This window comes from Larimichthys crocea, chromosome XII (assembly GCF_000972845.2).
Source record: "Larimichthys crocea isolate SSNF chromosome XII, L_crocea_2.0, whole genome shotgun sequence".
Classification (NCBI taxonomy): domain Eukaryota; kingdom Metazoa; phylum Chordata; class Actinopteri; family Sciaenidae; genus Larimichthys; species Larimichthys crocea.
The window spans coordinates 16685255-16707201 of record NC_040022.1 but is presented as its reverse complement, the minus strand read 5'-3'; the positions used below and the strand labels follow the sequence as shown (position 1 = coordinate 16707201).

At 41.6% G+C, this 21947-nt stretch overlaps 1 protein-coding gene across 2 annotated transcripts; it reads left to right on the top strand.

The window, feature by feature from the left end:
- The first annotated feature begins 529 nt into the window (after positions 1 to 529).
- On the top strand, positions 530 to 20180 carry LOC104932605 (rap guanine nucleotide exchange factor 4). Of its 2 annotated transcripts, XM_027284734.1 has the most exons (30): positions 530 to 774; positions 4824 to 4966; positions 5635 to 5723; positions 7095 to 7241; positions 11291 to 11363; positions 11667 to 11722; positions 12748 to 12854; positions 12932 to 13053; positions 13454 to 13637; positions 13878 to 13962; positions 14346 to 14406; positions 14941 to 15017; positions 15482 to 15628; positions 15903 to 15997; positions 16127 to 16212; positions 16445 to 16523; positions 17130 to 17280; positions 17384 to 17472; positions 17568 to 17595; positions 17695 to 17770; positions 17895 to 18041; positions 18211 to 18308; positions 18499 to 18624; positions 18844 to 19022; positions 19134 to 19224; positions 19320 to 19370; positions 19511 to 19598; positions 19687 to 19751; positions 19869 to 19923; positions 20017 to 20180. In XM_027284734.1, the coding sequence occupies exons 1-30, from the start codon at positions 707 to 709 to the stop codon at positions 20142 to 20144; spliced, it is 2991 nt and encodes a 996-aa protein (XP_027140535.1). In that variant the 5' UTR covers positions 530 to 706; the 3' UTR covers positions 20145 to 20180. The 2 variants fall into 2 exon arrangements, with proteins under 2 accessions (XP_027140535.1, XP_019133188.1); XM_019277643.2 differs by lacking the exons at positions 530 to 774; positions 4824 to 4966; positions 5635 to 5723; positions 7095 to 7241 and adding an exon at positions 10310 to 10577.
- Positions 20181 to 21947: the final 1767 nt, after the last annotated feature.

The following is a 21947-nucleotide window of genomic DNA, read 5'->3' as shown; positions in this document are numbered from 1 at the left end:
CCCCCCTTCAAATCAAATCAAATTTTATTTCTATAGCCCAAATTCACAAAACACATTTTGCCTCTGAGGGCTTTACAATCTGTACAGGGAGTGACAGCCTCTGTCCTTAGACACTCGGTTCGAGTGAGGAAAAACTTGCACCACAAAAAACCTTTAACAGGAAAACAAAAAGGTGGAAGAAACCTCAGGAAGAGCCACAGAGGAGGGATCCCTCTCCCTCTCAATAGATGTCACGTGTACAGAATCCTTGCCCTTCACTGCTCACCTCTGTGCACAGCACTGGTTAAATATCCTGTGGAAAGCACACAAGTATTGATACTGAAGTATTTGAATGTGTTTGCTGATATTGCCTACTTCAAATGTGCTTGCTGGCTGCACACACAGGCCTACATTGTACTATATATGTTATAGTAGTCTAACAACTGACTTAGTATATTCTATCCTGATGTTTAATTATGTCCATTTCACTGCAGTGTGTATCATGCTGTTGTGAGCCCTACAAAGAGCCAATTAAGGCAGTCTGACACAAGTCATCTGCATGCCATGATGAAGGCAGCAGCAGCAGTCTCTGGTTGTGTGAGGCAGCTCGTAGCAGCGGGGCGGGGAGGGGGCGCAGCCGGAGCTCATATTCATTAACGACCACCGACAAACCGGGAAGCCTCCTCCGGTAGCATCGCAGCGTCTCACCGTCATAAGATCGGGTAAGATGGTCGCGGTGCAGACGTCCCCCAACTCGTCTCCGTCGGCGGAGTGGATCTGCTGCCTGGATAAAAGGTGGGTGAACGCACACGCTTGTGCGAGACACTTCCACGCCGCGGCGATGATTGCGTTTTCCCCCCCTCGACCCTCTTTTCATTCAACGTGATTCAAACGCAACCGGCGATCGCTGCGTGTGCAGTGTGTGAGTGTGCAGTAATAGCATGAAACGCCTTGTTTTGCTCACACTGTTTTGCTACAGTCGTTTTTTCATTCAATCTCCACTGCACACCCAGCGATAGTAAAGGCTGCAGCGTGTAACACTGTTATTGTCTTTATTTATTAGAAAAATGCTGTTTTTGTGTGTGATGGGTCAAAAAGGCGTTGGTGGCTTCGAGGTTCACTGGGATGTCTCTGCACTGCATGAGCTGTGATAGGTGGCCGATTAGACGCACATGGTTTATGTCTGCCTGCTTAAATCAAATAGCTACATAAAAAGAAAATAAATACTACCATGGCGTGTGTTATAGTGATTATCTCGAAATGATGAGCAATGCTTTGTTTTTGTTTTTCTTGGTCCATTTTTTTTGTTTTTTGTTGCCACAATGCTGATTTTTCTGGTCTGAATAACTCAACAGTCAATTTACAGCAAGTCTTCTTTCACAATCTAGAAGCTGCAGTGTTTCCATGCTGTATCTGCCCAGTTTACATCCAAGGTCTGTCTCAGAAAAGGCATAGTATCCAAGGGAGTGGGTTTAAATAAGTAAACAAGATGAAATAGCAGCCTCTACACTAATGACTTTAGATGATGCACCTCACACCTAAATCAAACAGTGATATATGAGACATGCACCCCATAGCTTATACACCCACACATACTGTACACACCTCACCATGACACATCCTCACGTTACTATTGGCAACGTGAAGCTACCATCTTGTCTTCTCATTCTCACCTGTGATAAGATTGGATGCATGTGCAATACAATGCGCCGCTGTAATTTGTCATTGATAGACGGAATTAAGCGTAGTGCTGCAACTGAGTGTTATTTTCATATTTGGCTAATCAGCTGATTATCTTCTTGATTCATGAATTGAGAGTTTGGTAAGAAAATGGTGAAAAATGCCTGTCATAGCTTTCCAGACACCCAAGGTGTTGTCTTCACATTGCTTGTTTTGTCCAAAACCCAAATATATTTAGTTTGCTGTTATAAAATACTCACATTTTGAAGCTTGAACCACTATATTTTGTTTAAAGAAATACATTTAAAATATGTTAAATTGGGTAAAATATGATATAAATCCATTGTGACAGGTGTGGGTTCCTTGTTATACTGACATATTTACAATAATTGTCCAATCTGGTGTTAAATAAACTAAATAGAGCTGATATGCAGTAGAAGCTTAGTGTCTGTAAAGACAGCCTGGGTAGTAATATTATACAGGACAGCATCTTGTTGAAGAGCACTCAGTGCTCCTCAGCTATGTACCCCTTATTCAATCAATATCCAGCAGTATGTGTGTGTGTGTGTGTGTGTGTGTGTGTGTGTGTGTGTTTGGTAGCTTTCATCTGAAGTAACTGTTGATGTGAGCAAGTGAAGAGCGAGGGAGGAGGCAGAGGGGGAATGTAAAAGAAAGACAGAGGTTAAGATACGACTGTCTCTAATATATCTGTCCGGAGACATTTATTGCTAGTGAGTGTGAAGTGTGTGAGATAAGATCAGATTTGTCGTGTGCAGTGTTTCCCGGAGCAGGTAATAGACGGTCCAGTCAACACACACACAGCACCGGGTCCAGATGGCAGTTGCAGTTTGATGTCCTGCTGCTGCAGGGGAATAAAAGCACTGAGCACTTTCATCAGTTCACACACACATTTCCAAAACAAGTCTGGTTATTTTTCAATGTCCACGCTGGATTTCATTAGGTTTTTTTTTTTTTTTAATTAATACATTGTAAACTTTATGTTGATTATTATTCAGTGTTTTAACAAGATCTCAGGTTGTTACTGGTGAATCACATGAGGGTGGAAAGAGCTGCGTAATTCAAGAGTTTCTCTCTGCTACAGTAACACATTTATCTGGCAACCCGGGAAATCTGTTTGTGTTGACGCTTCTGACATTTTGGTTGGCTGCCACAAATCAACCTATGATTTATTTTGTCTGGAAACGGTGTATTTTTCCAGATGGATGTTCCCTAAAACAATCTGCTTGAACCTTCTGGTGTCTCTTGTATTTTCTCTTCGGTGTGTCATGCTGGTTGTGTGTGTGTGTGTGGCTATAATTTGTGGTTGAAAGCTGAGATCTCTGCTAACATGAACAGTAGAGGGGAAGTAGAGGCGCTGAGGTAGGGAGAAGTCAAGGAAGAGAGGAAAAAAAAAACGGGGTGTGAAGGGATAGTAAGATCAGGTGAACAGCTCTCAGGTCACATCCGTCTCACACCGACGCCAGGAGAAAGATTCCTCTGGACAGACAGGGAGCGAGCATGCACAACGGAAAACAGAAAGATAGAGCGAACAAGGATTTAACCAGGGGATTATAACTGATGCATCTTAACAGTTTCACTGTAGACAGATAGGTGAAGGGTGATGTTGGTATTACCGATTCAACCCTGCAGAGTTAACCTCACTGTCTCTTCCTGTTGCAGTGTGTGGGAGTCCACCTGTCTAAACCATTAACCCGGCCTACACTGGGATATGATGCTATGTTGGAGCACAGAGGGCTAATACGCCGCCAGTGGGAGGATGAGTCAGAGATCCAAAAAAAAAAAAAAAGGGATATAAAGACAGAAAGAGAAAGAAAAGACCCATCTGTAATGGCCCACAGATGTTGTGGGACTGGAAGATGTGTTGTGCAACGCAGCCCTTAAGGCTAAGTCTGTGTTTATCTGGGAGTATCGTCCTGGGCATGGAAGAAAATGTACTACAGCTCCAGGACACAAATATATGTGTGTTTATCCCTGTATGTACATGTGTGTATGTCTGTGTGTGGCTAAAAGAGGCAGTCAATGCTGCCTGTGAGCTTGCAAAGCTGAAATAACGGGATAATAATGGGAGGATAGTGAGTGCGGGTGTGTTAGTGGTGGGACTTAATGGATGGAGGAGAAAATGGGTAGCCTAAAGAAGAAGTGAGGCGGGGTGGGGGTGTTCTTTCCCTTCTTTCCTATCATGTTCCTGAGAGAAACAGGAAATTCTTGTGTGGAGGCAGACAAAGAGGAGAGAGCTGGCAGCAAGGGAAGGAGCTGAAGGAGGAGAGGGCATAGACAACCTCTCGTCTGTGAAGCAAGAAGCCATACAGCATTAGCTATTCTCTATGAACACACACACACACACACACACACACACACACACACACACACACACACACACACACACACGCACACAGACAAATGCAAGGATGAGTCACTAGCAAAGCAAAATAAGTGAATGAATGGGGATAACTGCAGTGTGTGTTACTCCGAGATCTTCTGCCTTTGTAGTTTTTCACCACCACATCTCAGAACAGAATGCTTAAGCTCTCAGATCAAACTTCTTTGTGTTCTCGTGCCTTTGCAACCCATGTAGATTTCAGAACAATTATCTGCTTGTGTAGGTGTGTGTGTGTGTGTGTGTGCGCACGTTCAGATTTAAGCGTATTAGAAATAGCAGCAGTACAAATGAGATTTTACATCAACACCCTGCGGGGGGTCTGAGCCGAGGGAAGTATCGCCTGCAGCTCGACACTGTTATCGCTAGGACACCAGGCCGAACAATAAAGCTGCATGCTCGCTCACACACACACACACACACACACAATGCAAACGCATAGATAACACTAAAACAATAGACTGCCTTTTATCTTAAAGGACAATGCCACTGATTTTTCATGTTTTAGTCCATTAGCTTCTAATTGCAAATATCAACATTGCTGCCAACCTCTTTCTTAAGCATACAGTAGATTTTTGATTGATTTTCCTACCCTCCGTGACTCACTTAAGATTGATAATCCATAGCAGTGAACAAGTTACATCATGCAGTTAATCATTTTGTTTAAAATAGTTTTGCAGCTAATAGGCCAAAACACGACAAACCACCGATTATGTTTCTTTTAACAGCTCAAGTTTGATCTAATTAATGGTTCTTTTGTTCACAGGCCTTCTGAGCGCTCAGGAGAGGATGTGGACATTATATTGACCAGACTGAGAGAGGTCAAAGCCTTCCACAGGTTCCCACCTCCGCTCTTACTGCAGATCTGCGCCTGTGCCTTCTATGAATGTCTGGAAAAAGGCATCACATGTACGTACACGTGCACACGTATATACACACGCACATACGCGTGCACACACACACAAACACACAAGCACACAGACATAATAGTTGTCGTTACGTGTATGACAATAGATGCATCTGAGGCTGTCAGGCTCAGACTTTATAGTAAGGCGTCACTTTACAGTATGAATATATACATTCAGTGTATATGACAGTCGTGCTGCAGACGATCCATTTGAATGCAAATACCGTGATCATTTCAACTCATGTTTACACACCTCTCTGCATGCAAATGATGGTGCATTTGTGGGAAATGGCTGTAAGCACATTTGATCACTTTCTTCAAGTATTTCATCACTGATTCATCATCCAATTACTTTTTGTCTATAAAATGTATAACTAATGATAGTTAGCTCAAGGAGAACCTTAAAATTGTCACGTTTAGATATTTACGCTCATGTAAAAGAGAGAACTCTGCAAATCCTGACAACATGAGAGAAGCTGGAACCTGTGAATGTCTGACGTTTTTTGTTTTTTTTACATTGTGATATGATATTAGGTAGTGATGACATACGCTTCCATATTTTTCTGAATGCATGAATCTGTTGTGTTCATGAATCTATGTCCACACAGCGATTTAGGAAAAAAAAATCACCCCGCACTCTACAATGTTGAATGTGTTGTACTGTTTGCAGTGTTTCGACAGGGAGACATAGGCACCAGTTGGTACGCTGTCCTGTCTGGCTCCCTGGATGTCAAAGTGTCAGAAACTGCCAACCACCAGGTAAGAGTAAGCCGTATAAGTCAGATCACAGCTACATGCACATACTGCTTATTTTTACCTGTGCTGCTGCTGTGTGTGTGTCTCCTCTGTTTCCTGTAAATCCTTTGAATCACAAATGAATAATGAATCTTGAACACTCTTCTGTAATTTGCTTTCTATTTTTGTAAAGATGCATGATTTTTCACGGCTACCATTTTCCTACTCCCCTTTTGTACTATTTTTATCATAACCTTCTCTGTCGACAAGTGCTCTTCATGTTAGAGAGCCGCTCCTGCACGACTCTCTTCAATGATGACATTGTTCTAGCCCATTAGCTCATGTCTCCCTGCTTAAATATGCCAGCGCAAAGCTGCCACGGCACAGAAAACAAGTCCACTGAGAACTCTGCTTTCTGCCACTTGTTATGCCCTTCATGCCAGAGCGTGGACATGGCATACATATAGAGGACAAGAATGACATGGGGGAGAGAGTGAGGGAGAGAGAGGATTTGTTCCCCTTAAAGAGATAAGAAGCCCCTCCATTGTGAAACATCCTTTTTATGTATGTAGCCCTAAAGTGCCATTGGTGGCCTAGTTTCAGTGGCTATATTTGAAATGTCAGTGTGGACAGTTGAAAAGGTTTCCATAGCATGCAGAATATTTGTCCAAATCAGTGGATGGCATGTGTGTGTATGTGTGTGTGTGTGTGTGTTTGCTTGCCTCTAGCCTGTCCAATTATATCTAGCACCCAGAGATATTTTCCTTACAAGAGACTCTGTTTACTAGTCCCTCATACTTGAATTTATTTGCAATAATTACCATATATTAATCTGTCTGCTCTTCTTCTAGTCTGTCAATATCTATAAAAAACCCCAGTGATTATATCTTTTTGCTGTTGCTGTGTGATGTCTCGGCCTACAGCAGTTAACGGATTATGGAAATAGATTCACTTCGATAATCGAATCATCAATCAATTAGTAAGATTCTCTTGTTGTAAGCTTATAAATTATAAAGATATCCTACTTTTCATTGTCTCAACATTGGGGGTAATTGAATATTGTTTTGGTTTTAGACTAATCGGGCAAAACAAGATGTTTGATGACATCACCTTGGGCTCTAGAGAATTGTGATGGCGATAAAGATGATAATTTTGATGTTGAAATAATAGTTTTTTGCAGCCCTAGTAGTGTATTTAGCCACAAGCAGGACCAGTATAACCATTATTATTCAGTTTTCTAGGGGCCTCATTTTAGCCATGTGAATGTAAGCTATTGTCTCTGTGTGGGAGACAAGTTATTGTCTCTGTGTGGGAGAGAATAACTTACATGACAGCTCACTTTTATTCTAAAACAAGCAGCAACAGTTTAAACAAATGTGTTGTGTTTGTGTGCAGGATGCAGTCACTATCTGTACACTGGGGATTGGGACAGCGTTTGGGGAGTCCATCCTGGATAACACACCACGCCACGCTACCATTGTCAGCAGAGAGACGAGCGAGCTGCTCCGTATCGAGCAGAGGGAGTTCAAGAGCCTCTGGGAGGTGAGAGACAACGAGTGTTTTAAAAACTGTACGGGCTGCTGTACTGTATGAGCTGGAACCTCATGATTCAGCAAGAACTCTGTCTTTTATAACTTACCTAAAGGTTTCAGGCTTGAAATTTTTTTTTAAAAGTTTCCCTCAAATTTTCAGATAATCTTCCATTGTAATTGTGACTTCAACCACAAGGGGGCTGTCCACCATTGTGGACAGTGCCCTCTGTTTCACCTGCGAGACCTCAGGTGACACTCAACAATGAGCTGATAAAGGCATTAGAGAGACAGAGAGGGAGAGATGAATGTGTATCTACAGTACCTGTGTGCTCGTGTGTGGTTTTAGATGTCTGATGTTTTCAGACCTTGCTGTTGCTTAGTGAGCATTCACAGCACAAGCGCTGATGCACCAAACCAGTGCACCAAGAGGTGTATATATATATATACAGTATGTGTTACATGTTTAGCTCCGCAAGTGTGGTGGGAATTTAAAAGTCATAAGTGCATATTATTCCTTGCAACACCATAAAAAAGAGGTAAAGAAGAGGTGAGATATTATCCCAACGCGATCAGAGTAATTGTGTCATCAATAAGCTGGTGATTATAGCTTAATCTGATTGAACAAATACTATTTTTCTCTATATACAGGCAGAATAGTGTAGTTAAAACATAGTTAAACTCTGCCTCTTTCACAGCGGAGAGATTTTGACAGGTCACCACAGGAAACCCACAGGTGTAATTAACAACTTGAACGGCTCCATTCATGTAACTTTCCATTCCTGTAATTAACATCATTACTTACACCTCGGTCAAAATGACGAATCAAAATGGCTCCTTCATATAAAGAATGAGAACAGCCATTGTCTACTCAGTACACGTTTTCAAACAGTAGGAAAGCTGTGATATTAATGGGCAGTAGATATTAAACCAATAAAAATGCAAAGTACAGTGCAGATGAGCATGAAAAGGTCATAGATGAGGGGCATTGAAATGGGTAAGAGTATTGATATTCCTGGCTAACACTGGTATATCGCAGATTTAACTCCCATCAATATAACATGTCAATGTGTACAACATGAGAGTGGAAAAAGTATTGATGAGTCACGTCTAGAATATTAAAAACTCACAGTCAGCAGCATCAGATATTGCAAAGAGATACTAGATCGCACAAACTGGAAGAAGTGGAAGCAAGTGGCAGCACTCGATAACCAGGCCTGGCATCTCCTTTGAGAGTTGGCATTGTAGTAGTGGCCTCTCTGTGGGCCTCCTTGTTGAGGTTACCCTCTACATTCACAGGGTCGCTCTCAGGGAGGAAGTCCTGGCAGAGTGGATTGGTTTACTGTAGCTTCACAGTTGGCACCCAAAGTGTTTAGTCAGGCTCTAATCTCATATTCTGCCTCTGATCTTCTCTTTCTAAATTCATTTAGTTTTGCTTTTTTTTCTTCTTATATGCATTCATGCTTTGATACTTATATATTCTTATACTACTACTTCCTTAAAAGGACCGGTGTGTAGTATTTAGTATCCAGTGGTGTAGCTCATTGCAACCCCTCACCTCACCCTTTCATTCCAAATGTTAAAGAGAAACTATGGCGGCGACAAAAAGCACAAAAACTATCTATCTAGAGCCAGTGTCTGTCCGTTCTATAGATCTATATAACATGACAGTCTCTGTGGAAGAGGACCGGCGGTCTCAGATAACAAAATCCATCCTATTTTCTGGTGACTGTACACTAAAGAAAATATAGTTATAATTATTATATTCAATTTCTGCCAAACTATGTAAAACCTTACACACTAGGCCTTTCGGTGCACCACTGACTTCAAATGTAGCGACTTACAGGGGACACGTCACAGTGCGTTTACCAGTCTTTGGGGAATAAGACTACATATGTGGGGGGAAAAAAAAGAGTTACATTATGTCTGACAAAAGTCCTCAGGTGATGTCACCTGAGTCAGCGTCGTTTAGGGCTACTACAAGTTTGAAAAAGGGGAAAATGAAAATCTGACTAGACAAAGATGATACATCAGGTTCTGCTGCTAGGTTTTTACTTCGCCAATGAAATAAAAGTGTTTAAGGCTTTCATTACTGCTCTAAAAAGGACAAATATTCACTCAGATTTTCTGCGTATTAAATATTGATTGATTATGGAGCATTTTCACATAATAAAGGTTTTGGTTATAAAAACGTTGGTTATTTGGACTGATCCTTTCTATGTGTTATGCATGGGTAAAACTTGAACAAACAGCCTTGTAATGAATAAAAAAAATGAACAAGACTTTGAACATGACAGCTTTGACAGCTTTTCTGCTGTCGACATCATTATAAAACTATTTATCTCTTCATTGTTGCCATTTATGAAAAACATGACGACCTCCTGAGTATTATTATCGCTAGATGAAATTACATTTGATGAAACATGATATCTCCATGTTATGACACAGGAACATGTAAAAGCGAGATACAACAAGACGATAATTGGTTATTAAAGCGCGTGTGCTATCTTATTATCTGGCTTGTAGTGTGTTTGTTTGGCGTCTAAGTGCACTCAGTCTCGCTCTCTGCTGTCTATTTTAGGACAGTAGACGTAAAGCAGAAAACGTAGCCCAAGGTTGTTCTCGTTTGGATCTTATTCAGCTGATAGTAAAAGGACCTTTGTGTGTGTGTGGATTAATTTGTGTGCATGTGCTTGTTTGTGGCGAGGACTAGAAAGCTACAGGATGAATGCAGTCATGTGTTTGATGAAAGGATGAAAGGGGGGAAAAAAGCGCTGCTCCATAATTGACAACACCAAATGAAAGTGAGATGAATAAACGGGGTGTAAATGTAAAACAGCTTGTTGTTTGTGACAGATATGTTAACATACAGTTTATCAAACAGCAGATGGTTGGTTGGCCTGGACTAAGTCTTACTCACACACCCTCATTTACTCCTCTTTCCCTTTCACCTGCTACTTGCCCATTTCCTCTCTCCTCCCTTGGCCGTGTTGTGTCTTTGGCCAGCCTCCTTCCTTGCCTTTGTCTCCCCCCCCCCCCCTCGCTCTCCTCCTCCACTAGAGTAGCTCAGTTGTAGGGAGACTCAGATCACCGTGGTAACCTGTTAGAGAAAGTGGTTTGGTTCTTGGCTTGATCGTGGCGAGAGACTGAGAAAACACTAGGGTGACTGTGTGTGTGTGTGTGTGTGTGACAGAGAGAGAGAGAAGGAGAGGAAGAAAGAAAGGAGGAGAACAGCTTGTTTTGAGCAGGATGCTATCCGGTGGCCAGTGTGTGAGTTGTAAAGGAGCAGAGGGCACCTCTCTAGGGTTTGAATCCCTCCAGTATTAGGCAGCCGAGTGTGTTACCTCAGGTGAGTCTGACTCTGCGACTGTAACACTGTGTAGTTTGTGTTGTGCACAGCAGCTAGAGCGTGTTCACTGTCATGTTTACTTGTTTTTTTGGGGTGTTTTTTTGTCTCACAAAATGAAAAAAGTAAAATTACAGAAAAGGTTTTGCAATGTTTTTAATGCTTCTGTGTGTTTGTGTGCAAGAAAGACGTTAACAGGGGGATGCTTGTGTGCTTAGGTCAAACAGATGCTGTCTCTGTCTCTCTCCTCTGTGCGTGTGTGTGTGTGTGTCCGTCCTCAGAGGGCATAGGTTGCTTGATAATAACCTTGCAGAAGAGCGGAGGCAGAATCAGGCTCAAAATGACCTGCTATGTATATTTCGGTGTCTCTCCTATAGAAATGCAAACACAGTTTATTGTTCTTAACAGCTGTAAGAGCAGCATCTGTACACTCTAATTAACCCTGGTATGAATGCTGCTGCGAGCGTATGTGTGTGTGTGTGTGTGTGTGTTATATAATGTTAGTTGTTCTGCATGTAAATGATCTTGGTTGTACAAAGGGCTTTGTTTTGAGAGGCACTTGCTGTGTGTGTGTGTGTGTGTGTGTGTGTGAGAGAGATGGGTCTTGATGTTTAATAGATGACAGTGTCTTATAAATGATCCATCATAATAACAGAGGTGTGAATGTTTTCAAGACTGACATGAATTCTGATGCATGTGTGTGTTTTATCTTGTAGAAGTATCGTCAGAGCTTGGCTGGACTGTTGGCCCCTCCTTATGGAGCTATGGAGAGTGGATCCAACAATGACAGTGAGTACACGCACACACACACACACACACACACACACACACACACACACAAGAATAAAAGAAACACTGTAAATTTTGGTAATATGGTTAATTACTGGACCTAAGTGTGTTTTAATTGTATATTAGATATTAAAAACATTAACATAGCATTGCGAAACAGAAAATAGAAAATAATTAGATTGCATTTGGATAAACATTAGGCAGTAAGTATAATGTAGTATAAACTATAATGTTGTATAATAAGTATTATTAATTGGGAATAATAATATTGTCAAGATATTCTACTTGTTTTTCCCTCTTCAGGACTCACAGATAAGGACAACATGAACTCAGACTCTGCAAACAAAGCTCACAACAAGGTAAAGTCCAGCTTGCTGCTTGGATCCTCATGGATCATTACAGGAAGTAAAAGCATGGCAACTTGCTCCTTCAGTGAACTTTGCCAACACGTTTCAGAGAGCTGTGCCCCTTCCTCGTGGTGCACAAAGCATGAATGAACCAAACTCACAACCAATATACTGTGTGGCCCCGGCAGTCCCAGTTTGTCTTGGATGCCTTACCACTTGGGTCAAGGTGTGTGTGTGTGTGTGTGTGTGTGTGTGCTGGCCTATAGACGAGTGATGAGCTTGAAAAAATGCTGTAACTATTATTGGAAATCAAAAGGCACTTAATTCTTTAGAAAAATTGTGCAGTGCCACATACTTTCATGTTTGTGAATGAACCCGAATGCCAGAATGAATTTTCGAGGTGTCTGTCCTCTGAGAAGAGACAAGTGATGACTCACAGCTGTGGTCCTCTGTAGTTATGCTAATGGTAGCTAATGCATGCACATAGAAGAAAGATCCCATCTGCCCAATTAGCATGCTTTGCTTTGTTGTTTTTTACAGCAGCTGTGTGTGTTCATACACATCTGCCCTTTGGTGCATGTGTGATCTGTATAGGGTGTGCCTGCTTGTATGAATGGGTCTTTGCCACAGTTTTACCTGTATGAGTACTGTATAGCACTGTCCTGTATGTTACTTCACATACATGCCTTGCAGCATGTCGAATAAAATCAAGGTTAACAGGTCAAAAATATCAGCTTTATTGTGGATTAATTGAAATTTTCCCAGCATTTTGCAGAGGAATTCATTGATTTGAATTGCCCTCCAGACTAAGCTCTTTAACCTGGTAGCATACTGGGCAGCTGAGACCTGTGACATTATTCTAGTCAGTTTGCCCAGGGTCGACTGATAATGTGTCATTTTCTTTTCTTCAGAATGTGAGCTCGGATTGGTATTTTTTGCCTTTGTCTGTATAAAAAATATTACAAATACTGACTATTACGGATTATAGTTTGCAAACAGTTCACCAAATTACCCCGGTGTTCATGTGTGTTCTGTAGATTCCTTCAGAGAAGCTGCAGAGAGCGGGGAAGGTTCTCCGCAACGCCATCCTGTCCAGAGCCCCACACATGATCAGAGACAGGAAGTACCACCTCAAGACATACAGGTAAGAGTATGTTTGTACACGATTCCAGCTTTGACTATGCACGCTTCAGAAATTTTACTGGTATGTGTGTATTGCAGACAATGCTGTGTAGGCACAGAGCTGGTGGACTGGTTGGTGCTGCAGAGTGCCTGTGTTCTCACACGGTCCCATGCTGTCGGGATGTGGCAGGCACTACTAGAAGAAGGGGTGCTCAACCATGGTAATGTAATCTTTCTCTATTGCTTTTTCATCACATAATGTATGCAATTTAGCCTCATTACATGCACAGTTAACATAACATAACAATAGTCAGTTCCCAAAACAAAAAAAGACGAGAGAGAGTTAATTTCTTCATTATCCGTGTCTTACTGTGTGTGTTCCTGAATGCATACATTAGAATTAAGTGCTCTTCAGAGTTTAATTTTTAGGCAAAGCAAAGCCTCTCTGACTCTGAGTTGAAGTAGTGGTTTTACGTAAGTGTCAGTATAAACACCAGTGTGGAAATTAAATATAAAACATCTAAAATCTCGTCTGAATCTCAAAATCATACATACCTGTCTGAAATTATGTTTTTAGATACACTTGTGTCTCTTGACCATGTGTGCTTGTCTGCTCCTCAGTGGACCAGGAGCTGGGTTTCCAGGATAAGTACCTGTTCTACCGATTTCTTGACGACGAGGAGGAGGATACGCCGTTGCCTAGTGAGGAGGAGAAGAGGGAGAGTGAGGAAGAGCTGCCAGAGACCATCCTCTTCCTCGCTCAGATCGGCCCAGACGCACTGCTGCGCATGATCCTGAGGAAATCGTCAGTAAAAATCAATAATAATAAATAATTATTAAACCATTACACTGTCCTGTTACTGTCCCATAATAATTTTTCATATTTCAGTTATGCTTGTGAGTTAGCATCATCTGTAGTTACTACTTTCAAAAACGGCCACCATTTTAGCATTACTTATTTTAGTGCAGTGCAATAAGACGTGAAGCGCGCGCATGAAATCTTCATGGTGTGTTTATTCTGAGTAACCTCTGTGTGTGTCTGCAGACCTGGACAGAGGACAGGGGATGACCTAGAGATCATCTATGATGAGCTGCTTCACATCAAGGCCTTAGCTCACCTCTCCAACACTGTGAGTCAGCCGGTCCACTTTTCTTTTAAAGGGACAGTACAGGTTTCCAAGAAGGCTGTTAAGTCTTTAGAGCCTCTTGCTTTATGCTTTTATTCTCCATATATTCCTGGAATCAGTTAGTGGTTCAAGTTTTTTTTATTTAATTGTTTTTTATTCCTATTTCCCTCCATTAACACTTCATGCTGGTAAATATAAATTTCAGCCAGCTAATAGTCTTATAAAGCTAAACTCTCTGTGAGCTGTCATGACTGACTGTAATAACTCCCAGGTCGATTTAACTAATCCTTAAAAATCCTGACTTGTGCGTTTTTTACTGCCCTCTCACATGTTTCTGCAGTGCAGCTAAATCCAATATGACTTGAGCAGTGTGCTCTGGTTTGTAGGTGAAGAGGGAACTGGCGAGCGTTGTGATCTTCGAGTCGCATGCAAAAGCTGGAACCGTGTGTGAGTTTACACCTCCCCAACACCTCCTTTTCACTCCATGCAGGGAAAATACCTCCATATAAATGGATAGAGGAGAGTTCCAGGAATATGTCAGTGGGTCATTCTGAGCCTTCTTACTGTAAAAAAAATGTGGGAAAAAAAGTTCATATTAATGGGTTTGTACTTGTGTTATTATTCTTTGTCTCACTTTGATTTGTGGCATAATTGTACAAGTTTGGATAATGATTCTCAGGCAAATCCTGGAGTATAATAAGGAAATATTGATTTCTAAGCAGATTTATGGATTTTTATCTGTGACTTTGGATATAATAACATCCTCAGGAAGTATATTATCCATGGGTGTTCAGATTTGGTTTGAGTTATAACACCAAGTAGGAGTAAGAGTATCAATTTTGATGCAAATTGCAGCTTATGTCTCTCTCCCTGTGCCCTCCTGGTGTGTATCATCTCACAGTTTGACCTCTGGTGTACAGAATGTGCGTGTTAATCATGTATCTGTCTCTTGTATGTATGTTTGTCTTCTTTATCTCTTAGTGTTCAACCAAGGAGAGGAGGGTACATCATGGTACATCATTCAGAAGGGCTCTGTCAATGTGGTTATCTACGGCAAGGTGTGTTTCTCCGTTTGACACACGACCATTATTGTAGTTTTCTGCTTCATTTGATGACATTTCATCTGTGAGTAATGGATTATGTGTATCTGATCATGTCGGTATGGAGCAGACCAGCAGTATCTGCCCAGTGGGGCTGGGAAATACCGACAGTGGAGTTTGGCAAACTCTGCTCAGCTCATCATGACTCATCACGATGATTAAATAGCTTAAGGGGATTGTATGCAAACAACATTTCACACCAGACAGTGATTTTTCAGTCACTATATAGTGGCAGTCACTACAGTCACTTATATGCTTGCATACACACTGATCACACAAACACATACGGACAAGTACAGATGATTCATCACTGTCCTGGTGCTCCTTGCTCCTTTCTTATTTTTCTTCATGGCTTGAGATGACTAATAAACTGTGTTTGTGTTTATTTGTATTTTTTGTGTGTGTGTGTGTGTGTGTTTTAGGGTGTGGTGTGTACACTCCACGAGGGTGATGACTTTGGGAAGTTGGCCTTGGTTACAGATTCACCTCGTGCTGCCTCCATTGTCCTGAGAGAGGACAACTGCCACTTCCTCCGCGTGGACAAGGAAGACTTCAACAGAATACTCAGGGTAGGTTGACAAGAGATAGACATTTGTCCTCTGAGGGGATACAAGCGGAGCCACACCAGCAATCTACATTCCGAAAGTCACAGCTGAGTCAATGGTTATATGAAATCTCTCACAATTCATTTATTTGGGCTGTCGGTGGTGTCATGCTGCACTATGTACCTGGTGATACTGCCTTACTATGATGTTTGTCTCCCTCCTCTGGCAGAGGCGCTGTATTACATTTAAACACATTTTCCACATTTCTGCATTTTGATTTTTGTTTGTGTATTTTCAGGACGTGGAAGCCAACACAGTGCGTTTGAAAGAGCACGAACAAGTCGTGCTGGTGTTAGAAAAGAGTCCTCGCGCCTCCACCCTGGGAAGCATCAAGTACGTTTGAGGAGTCTTGCATACAGTCCTGTGTACATTAAAGTGCATCTCTCTCTGTGTCTGACTTTCAAAAAAAAAAGGCCTCGTTTCGTGTACTTTAAATGAAACCGTCGACGTACATCTTCTCAGGTACACTGTGATATCAGGAACACCAGAGAAGATTCTTGACCACTTCCTGGAGACAATGAGGATGGACATACATCACAGTGAACCAGGTAGATGAATAGAAAAAAATGAATATGCTTTTAGGCCTAATTGAATTTTGAATAGATGATTACCAGATAGTCCAGATGCATTGTAATGAAAGAAGGAAGCATGGGCCAATAAAATCTGGATGAATGGATTCATGATGAACGGTATTTTCACTGCCCTTTAAACCTCTTGACATCCTTTGTTTTCCCGTCTCACTCTCTTCTGTTTTACTATCTGCTTTTCTTTGCTTGTTAGACCCAGCAGTGGATGATTTTGTCCTCATGCACTGTGTCTTCATGCCCACCAGCCAGCTGTGCCCTCTACTCATGGCACAATATCCTTTTTGCCTTTTTATATACAGCATATGTTTTCTGTACCCATTTATCAAGTAAATACATGTACAAATTTAGAATTCCAGCTGGGATATCATGTTGACAAACCCACTGTGAAATGGACAGACACGTCTGTTGTTTGCTGCATATTATAACAGTGCTACTGTACTGACAGCATCTCGGATTGTGCAATTTACCGGTTCTGCTTATGGAAGCGCTGAAGCAGCAGTTGACCATCCAGCACTAATGAACTGCTCACCGACTGCACACCTCTTTTCACACCATACTAACAAGTTGTATTCCTGGCCAAGAAGGTCTTTTCTTATTGTCTTAGTCATTGTAGTGCAAGTGGTCAGCTCCTTGTGCTTTAGCACTGCTGCACTCATGATTTTAGCCTTATTTGGTATCTGGGATGCAGTGACGAAGGTTAACCGTGGCCTTGAGTAGGTTGAAATATCAGTTTTCAGTAGAGCATTTTGCCTTTAAGCTTGGAAGTATTGTGCAAATCAGAATGTTTTTGAATGTATATAAATATGGATGTAGCCTCTGTGATGATTCATTTAGTTTAATGTTTACGTATTTGTATTTATCTTTAACCTTGTGTGCACCTACCATGCGGCATCTCCGCCTGGCTCTGAACAGGAGAGGTTGGAGTATGCACTCAACAGTAAGAGGAGGGCCCTCATTCTGGCCCTGCGCTGGGCTAACACACACACATACATGCTACAGGAGGAGCCTGCTCCCATCTCATTCCTTGAGGTGACCAAAAGCAAACTTTCAAATGATAATAAATGACAGTAAATGAATCCCTTGATTTATATGCATTTGGTTTGAGTGCGGTTCCTACTCTCTGTCTCTGTAGGAGTTGTATGGGAGCTTATCGAATGATTCTCGGATATTGAGAGCTTTGAAAGACTTGGTTCCTGACCTGGAGAAAGTCGTCAAATTACAGTATGTTTCCCAGTTTCTGCATGTTAAACTTCCACTGTGATGTTTCACGTACTAGCCACATTCAGTGCTTTTTTTTTTTCTTCTACATTTTGTAGTTCAGAAGAAGCCAAATCCACAAAAAAGGTCAGTTTGAACCACTAAAAATCTATATTAATTATTTTATATTACCTGTATCATGATGATGGGGACACTGACTACAAACTGTCTCGTGTAATTCAACAGAAAACCCTAATCCGACAGTTCAGCAATGGAGAGGAACGGCTGCAGAAGAAACAGCCCATTAGGAATCAAGATGACAGTAAGTTGGTGTGAACGTTGTCATGTTTACTTTGCCCCAACAATGAATTTGATAGTTTGTGAATCCCTGATCTTTGCTCCAGGACCACCTTCACATTTTGAAAATCACCTCTATGTGTATCTAGTTCTGTTGAAGGTGTACTGCAGTGATCACACATACACGACTATCCGGGTAGCTGTGGCAGCGACTGGAAGAGAAGTGATCAGCGCTGTGGCCGACAAACTTGGCACCACTGACGAGCTCCTGTTGGTCCACCTCACTTCCGCTAGTGGTGAGAATCCAGACTGATTTTCGATTTATTTATTTTTTTAACTATTCACAGCAACATCACATACAGACAGGTTATCATACCATGTGTACTGCATGGTATACCCACTGTTACTTTGTGGTTTTCAATATAACCATATCTGTGTCAAACTCAACCATCATTTTTCTTACAGAAAAAATAATCCTGAAGCCAAATGATGTGTCAGTGTTTTCTTCTCTGAGCATCAACGGGAGATTATTTGCTTGTCCTCGAGACCAGCTCAACAGTCTGGTAAGAGATGAGTACTTCTCCCGTTTACTGGAAACTGTGGGAATTATCTGCATCGTTACAGTACAGTGTGTAGAAATATTTTGATGGGAATATATTTATTCTTAAATATGTTTAACCTGTACTTGTGGGTGTGTGTTTTATGTACATATGAATTTGTACAAATGTGTGAATTTGTGTCTGTGCGTCTCAGACTCCTCTTCCAGACCAGGAGGGTCCCACCGCAGGCTCCATGTCAACGTTTGAGCTGATGAGCTCCAAGGACCTGGCTTACCAAATGACCTTGTTTGACTGGGAGCTCTTCAGCTGTGTGCATGAGGTATGACACACATACACACATGCTCAAAAACATCTTCAGGCCAGTAGTAGAAGACTATGATCTGTTACAAGTGTATCGAGTGCTGCACAGAGTCTTATTTTACACTTTAAAATGAAGAGAGTGCAGGAGTAATGTTTGATAGATGCAAGGCGGCAGGACCTGTCCACTGGATTAACTTAAAACCGGCTCCCCCTAATGTCTCCTCTCTCCTCTTCCCAGCACGAGCTCCTCTACCACACGTTTGGCCGACAGAGCTTCAGGAGAACCACGGCCAATCTGGACCTGTTTCTGCGCAGGTTCAACCAGGTTCAGCTGTGGGTGGTCACTGAGGTCTGCCTCTGCGGGCAGCTGAGCAAAAGAGTCCAGCTACTCAAGAAGTTCATTAAGATAGCTGCACAGTGAGTCGGACCTGCTGGTCGCTGTCGCAAACTGCACTTAGATGAAGAGTTTATCACGTACATGCTTGATTTTTTCACTTGCATTCACTTGCTCTGTGTATTTGTCCGTAGCTGCCGGGAGTTTAAGAACCTGAATTCATTCTTTGCCATCATTATGGGGATGAGCAACCCTGCAGTAAGCAGACTGAGCCAGACATGGGAGGTAAACTTTGTCAAATATACATCAAGTGAACCTTGTGTGTATTCCACTGCTGCTGAAGTACAACAATGAAATGTTCTGGGTTTTCTTTCTGGCAGAAACTTCCCACCAAGTTTAAGAAGTTCTATGCTGAGTTTGAAAGTATGATGGTGAGTTGCATGAAATTATATATTTATCAGCACAGTTGTGGAACAAAACTACATACCTACAGCAGCTTTAACACTAGGGATAATCCCACTAGTCCCCGAGTTTAAAATCTCTCAGACACTGTTTATTTGTTTGGTGACAGGACCCATCGAGAAACCACCGGTCCTACCGACTCACTGTCACCAAACTGGAACCACCAATCATCCCCTTCATGCCCCTCCTTCTCAAAGGTACAACACGTGTCTCTCTTAAGAATACCTCAGTCTCTGTATCACGTATGAATGAACGCTGAGAGGGATTGAATTATTTTCTTTACAGATATGACATTTACACATGAGGGCAACAAGACCTTCATTGACAGTATGGTCAATTTTGAGAAAATGGTGAGTTTGTGTGCACGTTGAATGATTAACTTTATGGATATATTTCATGTGTCGTGTACTTTTTTTCACTCAAGATTGGTTTAACATCTAAAGAGTCTCTTATCTTCATCTCTTCAGCGTATTATAGCGAACACAATTCGGCAAGTGAGGCACTGTAGAAGCCAACCCTTCAGTAAGTCCGCTCTTCACTTATCAGCACACATTTACACATTTACATGCATCTTTCCAATCACATTTTTTTCTGTTTCGCGTCTCGCCGCATTAGATCCCGACATATGCCAACCCAACAAAAATCAAGCGGAGGTACGGGGTTACGTGAGGAAGCTCTGTGTGATCGACAACCAGAGGGCACTGACGCAGCTGTCCTACAGGATGGAGCCTCGGCGGACATGAGCTCCAGATCTTCCACCACCATCGCCTTCTCTGTGACGTTAGCCTAAAAAAAAAAAAAACACACGCGCACACACACAAATTACCTGGATAAAAACAACTCCACACTCAACTCAGTAGCGAATCACAACAGTCACTGACTTTAGCACTACTATGGACTATTATGGATCAAGGACTTATACTGTGCCATTAAACGCCTCTTCTTCCTGGACAGAAAGTGTTCAGCTGCTCTCTTGTCGCTGTGTCTCCGAGGGTTTTAACTGTACTAGTTGTAACTGTTTGGGACCTGTTAGATAGAACTGTAATGTATAGAACTGGAATCAATATCCTGCATGACTGAACTTCATAGGCTTTGTGTTCTATACAGTGGATTTCTATCGGAGTGTCCTGTAATGTTGTGCTACCCTAAATGAGCCCTAGTTTACAATATATTACTGTACCTGCCTGTAAAGAAAACCTTACTTTCCTGATGGTCCTACTCATAGACGGAAAACACAGAAAACCCCATAAACTGTAGTAACCTAGACTCATCATTTTCCCTGTTGAATATACAGATAAATATGAAATCTGAAAGTACTTATTTACTTCATAATGAATATATCCAAGTCTTTGAAAATCTTTAAGATTTGATGTCCTTTAGGTAAATACCAGTGTCCCTTAACTAGTCAGATGATACAAAGCTACTAAACCGAGTATTAGTTGGATTAAAGCCCTAATGGTATTGCAAAAAGTGTTCAAATTTATGACTACAGTATTGCGTTTTATTTTTGCATTGGAGTACAACTCCTGAAGAATATGAATAATTCCAGTTGATGTTGCTCAGTACGATCTGCTCTGAGATCAGCTGTATAATCAAACCGTACTCCTTTTTGATTTGGAAGCACTGATCCTAGATGTGGAGTCTAGAGGCAACGTCTACTCGAGGGGACATCTTCTCATCTCTACCAGTCGTGATCAGTCCGTGTAATTTTATTTTTATATATGTGGGTGTAGATTTCGAGTGTGTTCTTGACAAGTGTCATTAATTTTCCTTTTGATCTCAGGAGCTTTTGATGTGACGGTGTGTGTCGAGAACTGCTGTGAGGCTGGCTTTCCCGGGAGCAGCCTGTAACTGTACTGTATATGTGGTCTGCCCTGTAAATAAAAAAAAAAAGCTAATTTAACAGTGCTCACGCTTTGATGACGTTCTTTAAATTATACCACGAGTGGTACGGAGACCGTGAATGGTGATGCCAGTAAAATCCAGAGCAAAAACACAAATGCTGGAGATGCTTGATGTGAATATACACTTTTTTTAGATTTTCCTCAGAGAAGGTGGGCACATAAACATGTATTAACTTGTAATTTCTAACTCACTTTACTAGCTCCAAGCAATACCACTGAGCATGTGAGAACAGCAGTAAAATGTCTTCTGTGGCTTTGGAAGTAGCTGTGTCAAGAAAGCCTGCTTTACAAATGGTGCATGAGACGTTTGAAAGATGTGGACATTTGCCTGACAGGAAGGGTCTAATAAAAGATGCTACTGAGATATAATGGGACAAAATCTAGGAGTGTCCAACATTGTTGAAACATGACCTGATGTCTGCTCTGCTGCGTCAGTATTTTTACCATTTTTCTTTGAATCTGTCTTTTCCATGTTGCTTTTGGATCAAGTAAAATACATGGGATTGCTCTTCTTTTTTTTGTTAAAGATACATGAACTTTCTTCTGGCAACACCGCAAAAAAACTTGTTCATGGATAATTCCAAAATCTGACACAGATACTCGTGGTTCCTGGAAGAGAAACCCTTTTTGACTCGTCACCTA

Bases quoted from the DNA above. Each gene is read 5' to 3' on its own strand.
- LOC104932605 (XM_027284734.1), top strand. From the start codon at position 707: ATGGTCGCGGTGCAGACGTCCCCCAACTCGTCTCCGTCGGCGGAGTGG. The intron at 18,625-18,843 runs GTATGACACACA...TCCTCTTCCCAG, and splicing joins TCTTCAGCTGTGTGCATGAG to CACGAGCTCCTCTACCACAC. The intron at 19,752-19,868 runs GTGAGTTTGTGT...TCATCTCTTCAG, and splicing joins TGGTCAATTTTGAGAAAATG to CGTATTATAGCGAACACAAT.